General features: G+C 43.1%; 1 protein-coding gene across 1 annotated transcript in view; it reads left to right on the top strand.

Moving 5' to 3' along the window:
* Positions 1-483: 483 nt before the first annotated feature.
* Positions 484-19,727, top strand: part of LOC108695457 (potassium channel subfamily K member 9-like) — a 67,879-nt gene continuing 48,635 nt past the window's right edge. The window contains exon 1 of the mRNA XM_041568032.1: positions 484-2,394. Within this exon, the coding sequence (XP_041423966.1) occupies positions 1,809-2,394 (586 nt within the window). The 5' untranslated portion in view covers positions 484-1,808. The remainder of the gene's footprint in view (positions 2,395-19,727) is intronic.

The raw sequence follows: 19,727 nt of genomic DNA, 5'->3' as shown, positions 1-19,727 counted from the left end.
TATAATAAGGGAAACCAGACTAAAGAACCAGCCCGATTCCTTTTGAATCCTAAGTCTATGCAGTAAATAGAGGGTTAAGGCTTTGCTGACATGATTACCCAGCGAGTGAAGGGTTATTGTGCTGCTGGAGGATCAGATTTTGCCCATTGTTCAGACTCTCACAGTGTCACTGGGTCAGTATCACAGAGACAATATTTTAGTTTATCCAACAGACACAGAGAATCCTGTGCTGAATACCAACGTTTAACCCTCTGCACTCCAGCTGAAGTTGCATCTCCCCCATGTGCTGTTTGTATGAGGGATGCACATCATACACGGCCTGCACTTTCCCTACTGTTAATCATCATTAATTCAAATGAACCCCCCCCTTCCCTCTCCAACCTTTAAACATGGAGCACGTGGTGCAGCTCTCTGTGATTCCCCTGATGGAAGAATATTCCAGGGGAGGGGCCAGGGACAGGGGGTGGGGGTGGCAGAGAGTTGGAGACATAGGGAAGAGGCAGAGGGAGGCAGAACGTACTGGAGACTTATAGGGGAATCATCACAGGGGGAGAAATGCAAAACAATGGCTGGTGGATTAGGTGGGGGTGTTGGTGAAATCCCCACTGCAGCCCCCAGACGTGCTGCTCAGAGCTCCATAAAGCAAACACAAGCAACAGATTAGAGTTGGGAGCAGCAGTGCAGTTTCTGAGATGGGAACCGACGGTGCAGGAGGCTGGTGAAGAAGAACCCAAAAATCTCATTGCTTCCTGCCAGGGGGCTGCATTTCTTTCTGTTTTTTTTTTTTTTGAAGGTGGACCTTTTGCAATTTTTTTGGGAATCTCCACTAAAGAGGCAAAGAGGAGCAGTTTGCTTGGACACCATCCACTCCAGACATTGCCCATCTGTCAGCAGCATTGATGCATCTGCTTGAGGGCAGCTGTCTGGCTGGGGTGGGTGCATACAGGGGGCCACAACAAAGACAGCAGCATCTCTGCACCCAAAATAATGGAAAACACCCAGTCCCCCCTGGCTTGTCTCTGATGCCCCCCCAGAGAGATGTTTGGTGCAGCCTGTTGTTCTGCAATGAGCCTGTTCCTCTACCTCTCACATGCAGCCCCCACCTCCCCCAGAAAGCTGTAAGGAGCCCTCTTCTCTGTCCTACCTTAGCTGCGAGATTATCATTGGGAAGTATCACCTGGAAAGCCTCTAAACTCGGAGCCTCCACTTGGATTTCCAGCCCCTCATTGTGTCCAGATGAGCTGGAACTGATTGTGCTTTTGTTCTAGAGCCCAGGAGACTCCACAGAACCTTCTTGCGCAACATTCTATCAACTCGGGCCGGAGAGAACGTTCAGACGCATCTGTCATGATTAGTCGCAAGGGAACACGTGCGCTTTTCCAAAATCGCTGTATCTGGGAGTGAGCCGGCGCTTTGGAGCCTTCATTGGTCGATCAGTGGAGATACAAGGTCTGACGGCAGTTTCGGTCTAGAATATATGGGGAAAAAGAAGGAAAACTCTATAAGGGACCCTTGGTTGGTCTTAACATCTCCAAAGTATTTGTCGGCCCTTGTGTCTTGATGTCTGACCAGATTCCTCGCAGATCGCTGTAGGGAAAGGCACAGATGCATTTAGCTGATCATTTCCCATTCAGACAAACCGACCCCTCTTCTCCTAGCGACACCCCAGTGCGCCCCATTAGCACCACCTTGGTCGGTTCCTTTTCTGTTCTTCCACTTTGACTCGTGGATTTGGGCGTCGGAGAAGATCAGGAATCCTTGGCAGGGTCGGAAGAAGCTGGGGGCACAGTCAGAAGGTGCTGGTGTTGATGGCCCTTTGCTCTGGGACGACTTGGTTTGGGCAAATCCTGCGCAGGGTCATCAGACTGCACGGCAACTGGTCCAGGAGGTCTAGTAGCCTCTTGTGTCTTTCCCAGGAAAACGAGCAGGGAGTGGGGAGAGGTGACCAACAAGCCTACATCCATCACCACCACCATCACAACCACCCCCTCCACTCCCACTCACCAGGTGCCCAACCCAACCATTGCTGCTTCCAACTTCCCAGCGACTGCTGCGACCTCTCACACAGGACGGGGGGACATGATCCCCTCACTAGCCGGTTGCTGTCGGCCATGAAGCGGCAGAATGTGCGGACTCTGTCCCTCATCATCTGCACGTTCACTTACCTGCTGGTCGGTGCCGCTGTCTTTGACGCGCTGGAGTCGGACTACGAGATGAGGGAAGAAGAGAAGCTCAAAGCCGAGGAGATACGTCTCAAGGGGAAGTACAACATCACCAGCGAGGACTATAGGCAACTGGAGCTGGTCATCATGCAGTCGGAACCTCACAGGGCCGGGGTTCAATGGAAATTTGCGGGTTCCTTCTACTTTGCCATAACTGTTATTACTACTATAGGTAAGTAGCACCTGCCTGGGAGGTATGGGGTCTGGGGCTTTAGGTGTTATTGTTGGTCTATTTCAACATCATCTTGAGCAAAGAACTACTCAGTGGAAAACCTCAACGGGGTTCTCAAACCCTTCCCTACACTAGTTGGTCTATCTTCTCTCTTATTTAAAGACTGTGGATGAGGAGATGAAAGTGTTGCTCACTGGTTTGATGAAAGTTGAGGTTTATTCAACCATTATCAGGATTTCTTGGTATGATACCTGGTCTTGAGTCAATAGATGAACCAGACTCAACTAGAGCATGAACCCAGTCAACCTGAAGCCTAGTCTAGCTTGTGGAGCAATTATCCATCCCTATATCCATTTATCCACTGTTTACAATATCTATCCATTATATTGGCCACTGCTGATAGCTATACAAGGTGCTACTATCTAAAAGCCTAAAATCTTGTGAACTACAGAGGCAATGGAGTCGTTGGATTTTTTTAGGGGAGTTTCCAGAAGAATAGAAGTACTATTACTCCTGCTTTTGTTAGAATGCATTCTTATCTGATGGCAGCTCAGTATTTATTGTCTGTCCATCTATCTCTGTTTATCTAATTAACCATCTCTTCACTGTTCATCGCTCTACAGCAGTGGTCAAAGATTCTGGCCAATGAGCAGGGCAATTAGGGTGTAGATTGGATTAAAATGATCTGGTGTTGGGCTTTGGAGAGATAATAAAGAAGCTGGATTTCTTTTGATGGTTTGTGTTTGAGAAGAATAGAATGGCTCCTGCCTTGTGCTTTTGTTGGAATATATTATTATCCGACAGTGACTCATGGATAGAGACTCTACTTAGTGCAGTCAAGTACAGATCTTTTTAACTGCCGTCTCCTTATAAAATAAGTAAGTCTTTGTCAAGTTAAGTAGGTTCCTATTGAGCTCCATGGCTTTGATACTCTTCCGTTTCTACTAAACAGCATGTTTGGAAAGTGACCATTGATTTTTCCTAGCTGAAATATTGGACAGATCCGAGTGATAAGCAGAACCCTTTCTATGTTCTTCTCTGATGGGTTTCATGAGATGCCCATTGCCGTTCCTGAACCATGTTTAACTCTCCCAAGGTGACTGGTCACTGTATTTACTTAACACACCCATCTTAAAAGTGTAAAAAGTAGTATAATATGCAAATCTTTAATCCTCACCATTTCTCCAGCTGTGAACCCCATAGGGAGAACTTGTCTGCCTTTAACATCATTTAATATTTCCCACTCAGCCCTAAACATTTTGTGTTTTAGATGTTGAGCTCCTGTAATTGGAAATCTTGTTTAACATCACTCCTAATGTGGCTCCTTCCATCCCCCCGGGGGCTGTTCACATATTTCTCTTTAAGTGCAGGAGACTCCGTTGATAAATAGAGGGTCTGCTCAGGGGAATATAATACTGTCAGCATCTTCTACATGCGCCTAAGACTCCAAAAAAAGACCAAATCCTGGGCTGTTAAATGTGATTTGTGATTGGCTGATCTGAGGGTTGAGGGTCAAGCTGTTATTATTGTTATAACAACAACCCCATATGTTTAACATGTTGAAATTAAATGAAGCATCTCCAAGGGACTGATTTATCACAACTCACGTGGGCGGAATCGGGAGTGAATTCAGTTAAGAGCATTAGCAATTGCTGGGTATCCAATAAAATGCATCCCTTTAACCTCCCCCCCATTGTATTCCCCCCTCCTCTGCCTTACTCTCCCCCTCTCCTCCTCCACTTTTACCCTCTTCACCCCCCTCAATTACATAAGACTATATGGTGTATAACTCTCATTATTTGACTCCCTTTTTTTATTTGCCAAGCTGGATAGAGGGAAGAAGGGAAGGAATTTAGAAACAGGGGTGATGCCCCACAACTCTATGTCCTAAGTTTCTGTACTACATTGATTCCCCTCAATACCCCTTTATTAACAGTCCCCCATAATAACATGGACCCCCCTTAAATGACAGAGCCTTGGCTATTGCTATTTCAGTTCTCACACAGGTCTGGGCGTATTGATGTGAGTAAACTTCTGCCTGTTACATAATCTGTTTGTAAAGCAGACAAATCAGTGTATCATCATCATCATCATCATCATCATTTATTCTGAGCATGAAACAAGCAGATGCCTTGGACACCTCAGTGTCAGTGACCCCCCACAATAGAACCTTGGAGGGTTTATTTCCCCGGCAGATGGAAAAATTGTGACACTTGTGTGACCTTCCTCAGCAGCGACAATGATCTACAACCTTTCCCCTGTTGTGTAAACCTTTCATCGGCCCACCATGTGGATTTATCTCTTCCCTGAAATGGAATTCAGATGGACTCCTCCTTGGGAAGATTACAGTATTCCCACCCATTAAATCCAGTGAATCCATTATCTCTTCCCCAGCTAGCAACTACTGAATCATTTTCCCCAGTTGGAGTCGCAATTTTTCCTCCATGAGATGATTCTTGGGAAATGGTTAACACACTGGCCTTCCATATGTGGCTGAACTGCAAGATTTATCACCCACTGCCGTTGGAAGGAAGTTGCAGTTCAGCCACATTCAGAAGTGTTTTAACCATTTCCCAAGGCTTATTCCAGTCATTTCAGAATGTCTTTATCGTCCTGCTGTAGCTGTATCAAAAAGCAAAGGAAAGGGGTCCATTAATCTTTAACTATGGAGGTGGAAAAAAAGTGGGTGCTGTGGATACAGTCAGTGGAGTAACTAGATATTACTGGGCCCCACAGCAAATTAATTTTAGGGCCCCAAAACATATCCAGAGATTATCCTGTTTTGCCAATATATTTTGAGATTGCTCATTATTTGGGCTGCTGGACCCCACTGCAGCCTCTGGAGTTAAGCCCCTGGATACAGTTAAGTCATTATTATTAAGCAGGTCATATATATATATACGAAGTTCTAATCAGGTCAACTTGGACACCCCCCTGATAGGCCGAAGTTGGTCTGATCTAAGCCTTTGTGACCTAAGGGCCAATGAAAGGATCCATGAACCACCTTGTGTTGGGTGCCTGGTAAGGAAAAAGCCTCATTTAACGCCCACATACAATCCTGAAGGCCAAATCAGCAACCAATAAATGCTATTTGGGTTAGTGTCAACTTCTATTGATCCTGGAGTTTGATTGACATGTTGGGTCAGGCAGAAATCCCCCCTCCCCATCTTATTATATTGTTTTCCTTCCTTGAAATCCATACAAATAATAATAGGTTTTTCTGGAAGGATGAATTCAACCTCAGGTACAATGTTGACATGCATTTAAAAAATAATATAGTTTTTTTCTGTATTGGTGGAATATTCTGTAGAAACCTGTGACACCTTCTAGACAGGAAAAGAGGGAATACGGCTTCATCACAAAGGCTCGAGTGCCTACATCTGTGTGTATCCCTTTAAATGCTAAACTCTTCAAAGCAGAGATTTCCTTATGTAATCCATCAGCGCTGCGCTTGTTATTCTCCTGCTTCCTAGGAATCAACACACATAGGAATTTTGTCTTACTGAGTCCTACACGGCCTCCCCGGGGAGCAGAGCAATGCGGTGCTGAAAGGGACAGCAGAACCATGCGGTGCTGAAAGGGACAGCAGAGCAATGCGGTGCTGAAAGGGACAGCTCTCATTGACTTAGACCTGCAGCGCATCCAGCCAGCCAAAAATAGCATCTTCCACTAGGGCTGCTTTGCTGGATTTTATTCCCTTTAACCTGTTCCCTGCTGGAAAGCTTGGCATCAGCGGGATATCAACAACATTCTGCTTTGGGTGCAGCAACAGCTAAGGGCAGATATTAAGTCAATGTATTATTCGACTCCTAGAATGATTCATAGACAGGACTGAGACATAATAAATACACAGTGCAGCCGTGAGTATCAAAGGAGTTGTATTTGCAGAAAAAGTGGGAAAGTACATTTCCCAGCAACCCCCTCCCAAAGACAAGTTTAAATCACTGGTACGGTGCCAAGTTGTTAAGCACCCCACAATGATTCAAGCTGTTTACTTCACAGGTTGGGGTACTTTTCAGTTCTGTTCTGCCGTACTCTTCCGGTGCTCCACTGGGCCAGTGTGTGGCTTGTGTACTGCCCATACACAAGCAAAGAGGGTGCCGGGATACCAGAAGAGTAGTGAAGTTGAGTACCCTGGACTTTAGTATTTTTGGAAAAAGAGGAGCTGCAGCTCATGGACTGCAGTGACTGGAACCACTGGGGGAGGGGGCAGTGTCGGACTGGGACACCAGGGGCCCACCCAAAAACCTTTGACTAGGGGCCCACCAATTAATCTTAGACCAGGGGCCCACTCTCAGTACTATTATTATTCCTCTCCTCACTCAACCTCTATTCTCCTAGTCTCTTTCTTTTACATACTATTATCTATTATTCCATCTATTTAGCCTCTTTGTTCATTTGGGAATGGCCATGAAACAGCTAAATGTCTTACAACATAAGGGCCCACTGACACCTTGGCCCACCGGGACTTTTCCTGGGATCCAGTCCGACACTGGAGGGGGGTGCCTAACAATTTACCACTACCCATTTATTCTACTTTTTCTTGCCCTTTAGGACAGAGAAAAATGGGCAGATTTGGTGAGATTAGTCGCCCATGACAAATCTTCTCTTCTTTAGGGCAACTAATCTCCCCGAACTTCCTTCCCCTGCATCTTCCGCAGGGGAGCAGAGGAGATTTGTCGTCGGGCAACTAATCTTCCCGAATCTGCCGGTGTGTCCCGGCCCTTAGACTGGAGGCGGGGGGGGGGGGCAACTGCCTGTCCACAAGGTCAAAACCCCATCTCTGTTAATGCACCATATGGCTCCTTTACAAATGCAAGAGTAAAAAGTGCTCACTAACAATATTTAGAAAGGCACTTGCACCCACTCACGATCCAATTTAATTTGCTTAATGTGAGTTTGCCGTGATTTTTTTTTATCCAAACTCCAGTGCTCCATTGACTAATGTGCAAAAAACACAAAAGTGCAACACAGTGCATAAGAGAAATGAAGCACACCATTATTTTCAGATCTTACCTTTAAAGCATTGATTGACACTTTTCTGCTTCAATAAATGCTTTAAAGGCAAGAGCTGAAAATAATGGTGTGCTTCATTTCTCTTTCCTAAGAAGTTGATTCAATTGGCTTGGAAGTGGCCTGGAATTGGATTTTGCACCCTGCAAAAGTAAGTGGTGTGCCGAAGAACAAAATAATTTGAACAGTGCATAAGGGAGCATGAAAAACGCTGTTACCTGGCCAGAAAAAGCAAAATGATCCAGATTGTTCAGTCTCCCCTTTAACGAAACTGCAGATCCCCTTTGCCACAAGGCTAGAGGGGTCCCTCCCTTTACAGCTGAAGGCCTACAAGGGGTTGGGATGATCCTCCGAAGAGGCCCCAAAATTTAATGTGCCAATGTTTGGTCCATGGTTCAGGGAGCCTAATTGCACCAGATCCAAAAAGTTCAAAAAAGTGTTAGGTGACTTTGAATGGCGCTAAAAGAATAAATAAAGATTAAAAATATGTGGCTATGCACAGTCCCAGCCTATTGACTGGATTTTAAATATTGCTTTAGTCACTGTGCCAAATTGCTAGGGTAAAGGGCGTATGTGAGTGAGCAAAGGTGCCGGTGCTCTTGGTACTAAGTGATCATTATATACCCAAGGTTTATGTGTAAGGCCAATCACGAGCTCCATCAAGTGCAAGCCTTAGGGCCGAGGAGCAAGCGCCTCTCTGCCAGGGAAGGTTCCAGTCGTACTGATACAGATACTACACTCGATTGTAGCCCTTAGCCTGTCCTGAAAAATTACGTGCAAGGTAAACCATTGATGACACGGATAGTGAGGGGTGAAAATATTTGCCAGGCGCTAATTTGCGGCGAATTTCCGCATTTTGCCGCCGGCTAACAAATTCGCCAGAACAAAAAAAATTTAGATATATATATATATATATATATATATAAAAATTTGGAAAATAGTCACGCATAAAAACTGTTGTGCATTAAAATTATTCAGACACCCATTGACTTTAATGCAGGCGTCGATATTGACACGGTCATCAAAATTTGCGTTTCGCTAATTTTTCAGGACAAATTTGCTCTATAATCATGGGGCTCTATGATACTAAATTAGCAGCCCTTCCCCCCAAGCACCAGGGACTCCCAAGTCCTAATTATTAGCCCACTGGTCACCTGGACTAGACACGGAACACTGGAATTCAATGGTTTTCTTAGCAGGTTGTGTCATTAGTTCAACATGTACCAATCAGATTCTACTGCTGCTGCTCACACTTTACACACAAATATGCGGCACATTTTCATCCATTGGTGTTGGCTTGTAATTATGGTGGAATCCTGGAAAAAACTGCACCTTGGGTAAAAAAAAAAAACATGGCAGCTCTGCACATTTCACTTTGTGTATGAATGAGCCTCAACATCCATAAATTCCCTGGGGCAGCCTACAGTAAACTGGCCTACTGAGTGTAGGAGCAGTGCCTCTTGGGAGTTGTCAGTTGCCTGAAAGATGCATCTGTCAGAATGACAGGGATGGTGATTGGCTGCTGCGTTGCCTGTGAGACAGTAATGAGGTCTGACATTAGCACTTGGGTTAGTCACATGGGCAACCTTTGGCTACTGATGGAGTAGAACTGACATGTCAGGGCTCATAATAACCTGCCTTATTTGTCAACTGGGAGAGATGCTGCCAAAGTGACCCCATTATGTAACCTTCGGCAAAACCTTAAAGAGATATCACATATTTAAAAATGACCATATGTTTTTTTATGCAGAATAAATGGAGGGTTCTTCCCATCTATAAAAAGTCTTGTATCCATTTGTTTTAATTCTCTGGCCAGTTTGCAGCTGGGGGGCGCTGTTTCATTTGAGTCTATGGGTGGATTTTCATTGTATAAACAAACAAAATGCAGATGAAAAGGCTCCCTGTGCGAAACGACTCACATTAAATACACGTCTGCTGGAAGATACAATTAACATAAACATAACCTATAGTTTCCCTTTAAGGACTTAAAGGGATACTGTCATATTATAGAATTTTCAAGACACTTGTCAGAATCACATTAAATGAACGTATGATGTAGAGAGGGATATTCTGAGACAATTAGCAATAGGTTTTCATTTTTTATTATTTAAGGTTTTTGACTTATTTAGCTTTTTATTCAGCAGCTCTCCAGTTTGCAATTTCAGCCATCTGGTTGCTAGGATCCAAAGTACCCTAGCAACCATGCATTAATATGAATAAGAGACTGGAATATGAATAGGAGAGGCCTGAATAGAAAGATGAGTAATACAAAGTAGCTATAACAGTACAATTGTATCGTTACAGAGCATTTGGTTTTAGATGGGGTCAGTGACCCTCATTTGAAAGCTGGAAAGAGTCAGAAGAAGAAGGCAAATAATTCAAAAGCTATATAAAAAAAATAATAATAAGAGCAATTGAAAAGATGCTTAGAATTGGACACACTAAAAGTTAATTTAAAGATGAACCGTCCTTTAACTAATGTAATGCTCTACAGCTAACGATACTCCCGATTATTCACCTGTGTCAGCCAATAATGTCTCTTCTCTAGTGGTCAGAAGAACTAGATTGACTGTACTATTCCTATGTGTTCAGTCTATGCTATCACTTGTACTCCATGTAGCTTCACCCATAGAAAGCAAGGCGCCCTATTTTTAGCTTGGAACAAGTTGCTAGTGGGAAATAGCTCTAAAACTATTGTCTATGAAAGCCTGACACGTGTCTATAATGCAGGTGGCAGAGAGGATGCTGGGAGCTGCAGTTCTGTAGCAGTCCCTTTGGTTATAGTGAAGAGCGGTTATAGTGATAGTGAAAGCAAGTCCTTTCTAGGCTGCTCTCTGATTCCTGATGGGAAATGGTTAAAACATTTCTATTTACTTTTCCTCACTGCCTTAAATAATGTAGAGTATTTTTGTGGGCAGCAAGCGGTGTATGTGTCTGTCGTTCCCCGTGCTTGCTATTTATAATCCTTGCTCCGCTTAGTAAATCTCTACAGACTTCTCTTTGCTACAGTGATGCAGAAAATAGAATATCTGCTGATAGTGAGCGGCTGCCGAGCTGCCTGTAGTCTGTCGTCTGTAGCCTGTCCGTAGTTCTGTCTGTGTGTATAGGAGGAATGAAGGGTCAGTCATATCTACAGTATATATATATATATATATATATATAATTCACACTGCGTCAGAGTTGTGTTTTGGTGACAGAAGATCTGATATATTTCAGCTATTGTCTCATCAGCAATGATAAATCAGTCAGTAACACGGGGAGAATCAGTCAGTAACACAGGGAGAATCAGTCAGTAACACAGGGAGAATCAGTCAGTAACACGGGGAGAATCAGTCAGTAACACGGGGAGAATCAGTCAGTAACACAGGGAGAATCAGTCAGTAACACAGGGAGAATCAGTCAGTAACACAGGGAGAATCAGTCAGTAACACAGAGAGAATCAGTCAGTAACACAGGGAGAATCAGTCAGTAACACAGGGAGAATCAGTCAGTAACACAGGGAGAATCAGTCAGTAACACAGAGAGAATCAGTCAGTAACACAGGGAGAATCAGTCAGTAACACAGGGAGAATCAGTCAGTAACACAGGGAGAATCAGTCAGGAACACAGGGAGAATCAGTCAGTAACACAGGGAGAATCAGTCAGTAACACAGGGAGAACAGTCAGTAACACAGGGAGAATCAGTCAGTAAACAGGGAGAATCAGTCAGTAACACAGGGAGAATCAGTCAGTAACACAGGGAGAAATCAGTCAGTAACACAGGGAGAATCAGTCAGTAACACAGGGAGAATCAGTCAGGAACACAGGGAGAATCAGTCAGTAACACAGGGAGAATCAGTCAGTAACACAGGGAGAATCAGTCAGTAACACAGGGAGAATCAGTCAGTAACACAGGGAGAATCAGTCAGTAACACAGGGAGAATCAGTCAGTAACACAGGGAGAATCAGTCAGTAACACAGGGAGAATCAGTCAGTAACACGGGGAGAATCAGTCAGTAACACGGGGAGAATCAGTCAGTAACACAGGGAGAATCAGTCAGTAACACAGGGAGAATCAGTCAGTAACACAGGGAGAATCAGTCAGTAACACAGGGAGAATCAGTCAGTAACACAGAGAGAATCAGTCAGTAACACAGGGAGAATCAGTCAGGAACACAGGGAGAATCAGTCAGTAACACAGGGAGAATCAGTCAGTAACACAGGGAGAATCAGTCAGGAACACAGGGAGAATCAGTCAGTAACACAGGGAGAATCAGTCAGTAACACGGGGAGAATCAGTCAGTAACACAGGGAGAATCAGTCAGTAACACAGGGAGAATCAGTCAGGAACACAGGGAGAATCAGTCAGTAACACAGGGAGAATCAGTCAGTAACACAGGGAGAATCAGTCAGTAACACAGGGAGAATCAGTCAGGAACACAGGGAGAATCAGTCAGTAACACAGGGAGAATCAGTCAGGAACACAGGGAGAATCAGTCAGTAACACAGGGAGAATCAGTCAGTAACACAGGGAGAATCAGTCAGTAACACAGAGAGAATCAGTCAGTAACACAGGGAGAATCAGTCAGGAACACAGGGAGAATCAGTCAGTAACACAGGGAGAATCAGTCAGTAACACAGGGAGAATCAGTCAGTAACACAGGGAGAATCAGTCAGTAACACAGGGAGAATCAGTCAGTAACACAGAGAGAATCAGTCAGTAACACAGGGAGAATCAGTCAGGAACACAGGGAGAATCAGTCAGTAACACAGGGAGAATCAGTCAGTAACACAGGGAGAATCAGTCAGTAACACAGGGAGAATCAGTCAGTAACACAGGGAGAATCAGTCAGTAACACAGGGAGAATCAGTCAGTAACACAGGGAGAATCAGTCAGGAACACAGGGAGAATCAGTCAGTAACACGGGGAGAATCAGTCAGTAACACAGGGAGAATCAGTCAGTAACACAGGGAGAATCAGTCAGTAACACAAAGACATAAAAGGCTCTGACAGTGTCAGCAACACATTGTGAGAACAACAGCGCCACACTGACTGCCTGACGCACTGGGGGTTGATCTTACTTTAGTTCAGCTTGTCTGCTGACTCATGTGAAATCCACCAATCAGAGCAAGTGAAATCTGTCAGCAACTCACAGCAAGTTTGTTTTCCGTTGCAGCTGGAAAACCAGATGTAGGTTGAGAAACACAAACAACCTGTAAGATGGATATTGGTGAAACTGTTTTATTGTATGTTCTGTGCGGTTTAGTGGAATTAATAGTCATGGTGTTTGTTTAATGGTTATTTATTTAGCTTGAAATTAGCCCCATACAGTTCTGTGTGTCCCTCTCAGTCTTGTGCTCTATGTTTTCTTGGTCTCCGTTCCCTGTGATGTTCCTGCTTTGACTGTGGAGAAAAATTAGGGTTTTATGTTTTCCACTTTGTCTTGAGACAGAGCTAACGTGTATAAAGCTCAGCCATCTGCAGGAACCTGTCACCCATCAGTAGCTTTCTGAAGTAAAACACAGTAGTCAAGGGGTTAAATAGCAGTGTGCCGTGTTTGACATGTGCTGATGTCACACGTGGACTTTGTCCTAGTATTGTCTTCAGCAGCTGCCGAAACAAACATAGGGGACTGTTCCTGCTGAATTGTGCTTAGTACAGGGAATACCTATGCTGCCATAGTTTTATGGGATCTCTCTGTACAGACTATGAGCAAACTTAGGGGCTGTTCCTGCTGAATTGTGCTTAGTACAGGGAATACCTATGCTGCCATAGTTTTATGGGATCTCTCTGTACAGACTATGAGCAAACATAGGGGACTGTTCCTGCTGAATTGTGCTTAGTACAGGGAATACCTATGCTGCCATAGTTTTATGGGATCTCTCTGTACAGACTATGAGCAAACATAGGGGACTGTTCCTGCTGAATTGTGCTTAGTACAGGGAATACCTATGCTGCCATAGTTTTATGGGATCTCTCTGTACAGACTATGAGCAAACTTAGGGGACTGTTCCTGCTGAATTGTGCTTAGTACAGGGAATACCTATGCTGCCATAGTTTTATGGGATCTCTCTGTACAGACTATGAGCAAACTTAGGGGACTGTTCCTGCTGAATTGTGCTTAGTACAGGGAATACATATGCTGCCATAGTTTTATGGGATCTCTCTGTACAGACTATGAGCAAACTTAGGGACTGTTCCTGCTGAATTGTGCTTAGTACAGGGGAATACCTATGCTGCCATAGTTTTATGGGATCTCTCTGTACAGACTATGAGCAAACTTAGGGGACTGTTCCTGCTGAATTGTGCTTAGTACAGGGAATACCTATGCTGCCATAGTTTTATGGGATCTCTCTGTACAGACTATGAGCAAACTTAGGGGACTGTTCCTGCTGAATTGTACTTAGTACAGGGAAATAACTATGCTGCCATAGTTTTATGGGATATCTCTGTCTTAAGTGTACAGCAGATTAGATGAAGGCTTCAGTGCAGTGAGTTGGGACTTTACCTCTGGGTGATGAAAGCCAAATAAATTCAGCTTCTCGTTCCGTTGTCTTTACCTTAAAGCGAGAGGCTTGTTTTCTGTGCGCGGTTCTGTGTGTCTGGCACGGCTCTGGTTGCCATTCAGCAGGCGGCTCCCTGTAATTGGATGCGGTGCCCTCTGGAGTTAGGGAATTAGCTTAGGAAACCAAAAAAAGCAGCCCAGGTTTTATTTTAAACTGCAGTAATGTAATTTCCTGGACTCGCCTGTATCTGCGCCACAATGTATCAAAGTGCCCCCCTGTCGGATGTGGTTTTAGCCTCATTGGTGGGGAGGGGGAGGGGACAAGAATTAACGCCCCAGGTCCCTATAATGGTGTTTAAGGCCTCAGTAGGGGTCCCTCTGTTTTTATTCTGTTAGGTGAGGTTTTATTGTGTGTGTCACATTCCATAAGTCTCTTGTGTTCTATTCCAGTCTCACCGCAGCCTTTCACTCGGGCAACAATATCTGCGCTGAATAACTGGCTGCTAATAAACCTCAGCCATTATATAGAATAAAGATGGGGGGACTCTGCACTAAATAGACTGCAGAGCAACAGCAGAAAGGCCAGAGCAATGATCATTACAGGGGAATATAATGACAAGTATCTGTTTGGCCGGGATTTTATCGGCAGCACATCTGTTATGGGAGAGTTGCTGAAAGATGCCTTTAATAGGATGGATATCGACTGGGCTGTAAAGATGGTGCCGAGAGGCGCCCGGTGCATATAAAGCAGCTGCACTTTAAAGTGGCAATGTGTAAGGGACCTATTATCCAGAAATCTCAGGTTTTCTGGATAAGGGATCTTTCCATAATGTGGATCTCTTAAGTTTACTAGGAAATCATGAAAACATTAAAGGGTTACTGTCAAACACATCAGTTAATAGTGCTGCTCCAGCAGAATTTTGCACTGAAATCCATTTCTCAAAAGAGCAAACAGATTTTTTTATGTTTCATTTTGAAATCTGACACGGGGCTAGACATATTGTCAATTTCCCAGCTGCCCCCAGTCCCGTGACTTGTGCTCTGATAAACTTCAGTCTCTCTTTACTGCTGTACTGCAAGTTGGAGTGATATCAATATACCCATGTATCAATAATAGACTTTGTGTTGTGTGTCACTTGGATTCCATTGCTGGTGCCAATTACGCAGGAAGCACAAAGTGTACAAACACGTTTATAAACACACAAACAAAACAAGTGGGCTGACAATTACCGTGACACTGCATATGCTGCCGAGCTCTATAACAAAGGCTGCTCTTTTTTTTTTTATTTCTTTATGAATCAGTGAAATATGTTTTTACAAAATGTACAGCTACCCCCCCCCCCCCGTGTGTGTCAGTATGGAGACTCCGACGTGATTGGAATAGTTTAAATAGAATCCATAATGTTTGTTTGAAAGCTACGGAGCAATGACACCTGCTGGTGATTAAAACACAGGTAAGGTTTTACCGTAAAGCACCCATAGGTGTTCCGGCATTCACGCTGTCACCCAGAAGTTTTCTTTACTGGCCAAGGTTTATTATAGTGTGATGTCATCAGGGTGATTAATGCTGAAAGTTTGGCCACAAACTCCTCCAAATGTAAATCTTTGCCCAGCAAAGGGTCAGACTGGGACACCAGGAAAAAAACCCAATGGTCCCCAGTTGGATCATCTGCCCAGGGCTGGATAATCCCCCACTCAGTAATGCACAAGGCAAAGAGAACTCCTGCTGTGCCTGCAGAAGCCTTCAGTATTTGGCTCCAGGGTTTAATAAGAGGCAAGTGATTTTTTTTAGTATGTTGTGGATTGTTCAGGTCGTCCTCTATTCACTGTCCAGTCAATCAATTAAACCTACAACCTGGGTGCTGGTTAGAGTAGAATAGAGTAGAATAGGTTTTGCCACCTTTGCCGGTGACTAAACCCGAACAAAGGGGGTGGGGCAGATAGTATTGGGGGTGGGGCAGTGATGTTGGGGTGGGCACGATGACATCAGAAGCAAGCGCAAAGATGTCAATGGAGTTATGACGCCATGTTGGGATTATTGCATCACTTGGATGCAACTGGCTGGATTTCTGTTTAGTTTTCTCCATATTTTAAAGGCTCAGTAAACATTTAAAATAAGTGAATGTAAAATTGATGATTGTGCTATTCTAAGCACTTTTGTAACTGACATTCATTATTTATTTTCATTTAATTCCAAGATATTAAGGGATACATGTACTGTTAATATGAATGAATTTTGTTACAACAGCGCCACCTGCTGGTCAGTTTCCCACCAGTCTGACCAGCAAGTAGTCAAGGAAGTTGTCAGGAGAAAGAAAGAGGCTGATGTTCTTCTGCTTAGGAAAGATTTGAGAAATGTTTCAAATTGTATTCCTAAGCATAAAAACATCAGAGCAGCCTATTTCTTTTTCCTGACAACTTCCTTGACTACTTGGTGGTCAGACTGGTGGGAAACTGACCAGCAGGTGGCGCTGTTGTAACACAATTCATTCATATTAACAGCACATGTATCCCTTAATATCTTGGAATTAAAAGAAAATAAATAATGAATGTAAACTCATCCGTTTTACATTTACTTATTTTAAAGGTTTACTTATCCTTAAAACTGGATAGGAAAATTTTAAACTGAAAAACTGAGATATCTAGTTCAAAACCACACAGGCGGCAACCCTATCACTATCTATATTCTGCCAGATGAGTAGACCCAAACCTTAAATTACAGGTGTGAGATAAATATTCTATTAATCTACTACTCTATTATTATATTATACAGACCTCCACTAACCAGAAAGCGAAAGCTCTGAAATACAGCAATGCCAATTCAGAAAACACATTTATTATGTTTATTTTTGCTTTGTTGTTTCTATAATAATAAGAAATGAACTGCTCTTGATGATAACTAAGTCATGTTGAAGTGAGTAACATAGTATTTAAATAGCTTTCATTATATTGGCAGATTATTGTTCAGGTTTCACAAGGCTGGAAACCGAACAGAAAGTTGAGACCCGAACAGGTCAAAAAAAAAAACCGAGCTGTTTGGGTCAAAACCGAACAGGTGGCAACCCTAAAGAAGAAACGACTAATAAGTGGGTCACATGACTTACTACAGGTGCAGTTGCAGGAATGGAACCCAAGGCTTTTTGGATACAAGGTTTTCCTGGAGTTCAGAGTATTATTCTTTTGCCACAACCTGAAGAAATTCATAGGGGCACATTTACCTAGGGTCGAATATCGAGAGTCAATTAAGCCCCGATATTCGACCGTCGAAATAAAATCCTTCGAAGTCGAAGGATTTTGCGATATTCCTACGATCGAAGGAATAATTGTTCGATCGAACAATTAAATCCTTCGAATCGAACGATTCGAAGGATTTTAATCCATCGATCGAAGGATGTTCCTTTGATCAGAAAATTGTTAGGAAGCCTAAGGGGACCTTCCCCATAGGCTAACATTGGCCTCGGTAGGTTTTAGGTAGCGAAACTAGGGGGTCGAAATTTTTTTTAAAGAGACAGTACTTCAACTATCGAATGGTCAAATAGTCGAACGATTTTTAGTTTGAATCGCTCGATTCAAAGTCGAAGGTGGTAGCCGAAAGTCGAAGTAGCCCATTCGATGGTCGAAGTAGCCATAGTCGACCAGTCGAAATTCAAACTATTTTTCCTCTATTCCTTCACTCGAACTAAGTAAATGGGCCCCTTTGTGTTTTCTACCCACTTGATTTGCAGCGCAGCAAACATCTATTATATAGTGAATAAAGTACCCCCTCTTGAAAATATAAGGTGACTTCTAATGTCCTCATATTTTGCAACTGGGGGTACTTTATCATTATTATCATACACAAGTTTCAGTGAGTCATGTGACAGAAATGACATCAAAACTCACCGTGTTTATAACTGATGACATCAGAACTCACCATTTATAAGGATATAATTTACAATATATTCATAGCTTTTGTGTATTATATAGTGAATAAAGTACCCCCTCTTGTAAAATATAAGGATATTATAAGTTACCGAGGAGTTTCATGACCATATAAAAGTACGAGGCCGAAGGCCGAGTGTTTTTATACAGGTCATGGAACTCCGAGGTAACTTATAATATCCACATATTTTGCAACTGGGGGTACTTTATTTATTATAATACACAAGATCCAGTGAGTCATGTGACAGAAATGACATCAGAACTCACCGTTTATAACTGATGACATCAGAACTCACCGTTTATAAGGATATCATTTACAATCTATTCATAGCTTTTGTGTATTATATAAGGATCCCCCCTCCAATTAAGCCCCTCGTATATCCTCCGGCACATCTGGCGCACAGTGTGTTTAATCCCGATTATTTCCTCACCAGCTGTAAAAAAAAAATCAAGTCCTTCTTATTTACAGAGCACAGTTTGGGAATTAAATAAAGATAAAGGGAAGCTGAGTGTCCAACTTTAAATCTGTCGGCACCCACATATAATAACAAAATAATGATAATAATAAAAGGCAAAGTGGCTGATGTATACATTCTGCAGGGCACCATGAGTTCCAGCGATTTGGCTTTATTTTACCTGATTATTATCTGTATGATGAATGGCAGTTGCTTCGGGATTGGCTGCCACAGTTCCGGAGATTGGAGGCAGGAGGGAGCGGAGATGGCTCAGCCAACAAACACTTTTATGGAGACGTGGAACGTCGGAGTTGTAGAAAGGAGAGACTAACTTTGTTTTCTTGGGTATCTCAGCAAAAAAAGGGAGACTCATTAATACATAGTAACATAGTAAGTTAGGTTGAAAAAAGACACACGTCATAGTTACATAGTTACATAGTTAAATCGGGTTGAAAAAAGACAAAGTCCATCAAGTCCAACCCCTCCAAATGAAAACCCAGCCCCATACACACACCCCTCCCTACTGTCACATAAATGATATATCCCCATATCTATACTAACTATAGAGTTTAGTTTCACAATAACCTTTGTATTATGTCTGTCCAAGAAATCATCCAAGTCCCTCTTATAGTCATTAACTGAATCATCACCCGGCAGTGCATTCCCCAACCTCACTGTCCTCACTGTGATGAACCCCCTACTCTGTTCCTTTAAATGAAACTTCTTTTCCTCTAGTCTGAAGGGGAGGCCTCTGGTACGTGATTCTCTTTATGGGTAAAAAGGTCCCCTGCTATTTGTCTATAATGTCCTCTAATGTACTTGTAAAGTCTAATCATGTCCCCTCACAAGCGCCTTTTTTCCCCCAGAGAAAACAACCCCAACCTTGTCAGTCTCCCCTCATAATTTAACTCTTCCCTCCCTCTAACCAGTTTAGTTGCACTTAGTCTCTGCACTCTCTCCAGCTCATTTATATCCCTCTTAAGGACTGGAGTCCAAAACTGCCCCCATACTCCAGATGAGGCCTCACCAGGGACCTATAAAGAGACACAATTATGTTTTCATCCCTTGAGTTAATGCCCTTTTTTATACAAGAACTTTATTTGCTTTAGTAGCCACAGAATGACACTGCCCAGAATTAGACAACGTGTTATTTACAAAGACCCCAAGATCCTTCTCATTTAAGGAAACTCCCAACACATTGCCATTTAGTGTATAACTTGCATTTATATTATTTTTGCCAAAGTGCATAACCTGCATTTATCAACATTGAACCTCATTTTCCAGTTTGCTGCCCAGTTTTCCAGTTTAGACAAATCACTGTGCAAAGTGGCAGCATCCTGCATGGAACCTATAGTTCTGCACAATTTAGTCTCATCTGCAAAAATAGAAACAGTACTTTCAATGGCCACCTCCAGGTCATTAATAAACAAGTTGAAAAGCAAGGGACTTAGTACAGAGC

Source organism: Xenopus laevis, chromosome 6S (assembly GCF_017654675.1).
Source record: "Xenopus laevis strain J_2021 chromosome 6S, Xenopus_laevis_v10.1, whole genome shotgun sequence".
Taxonomy (NCBI): Eukaryota; Metazoa; Chordata; class Amphibia; order Anura; family Pipidae; genus Xenopus; species Xenopus laevis.
Note: the sequence above shows the minus strand (reverse complement) of the source record. Positions and strands in the feature narration are given on the sequence as shown.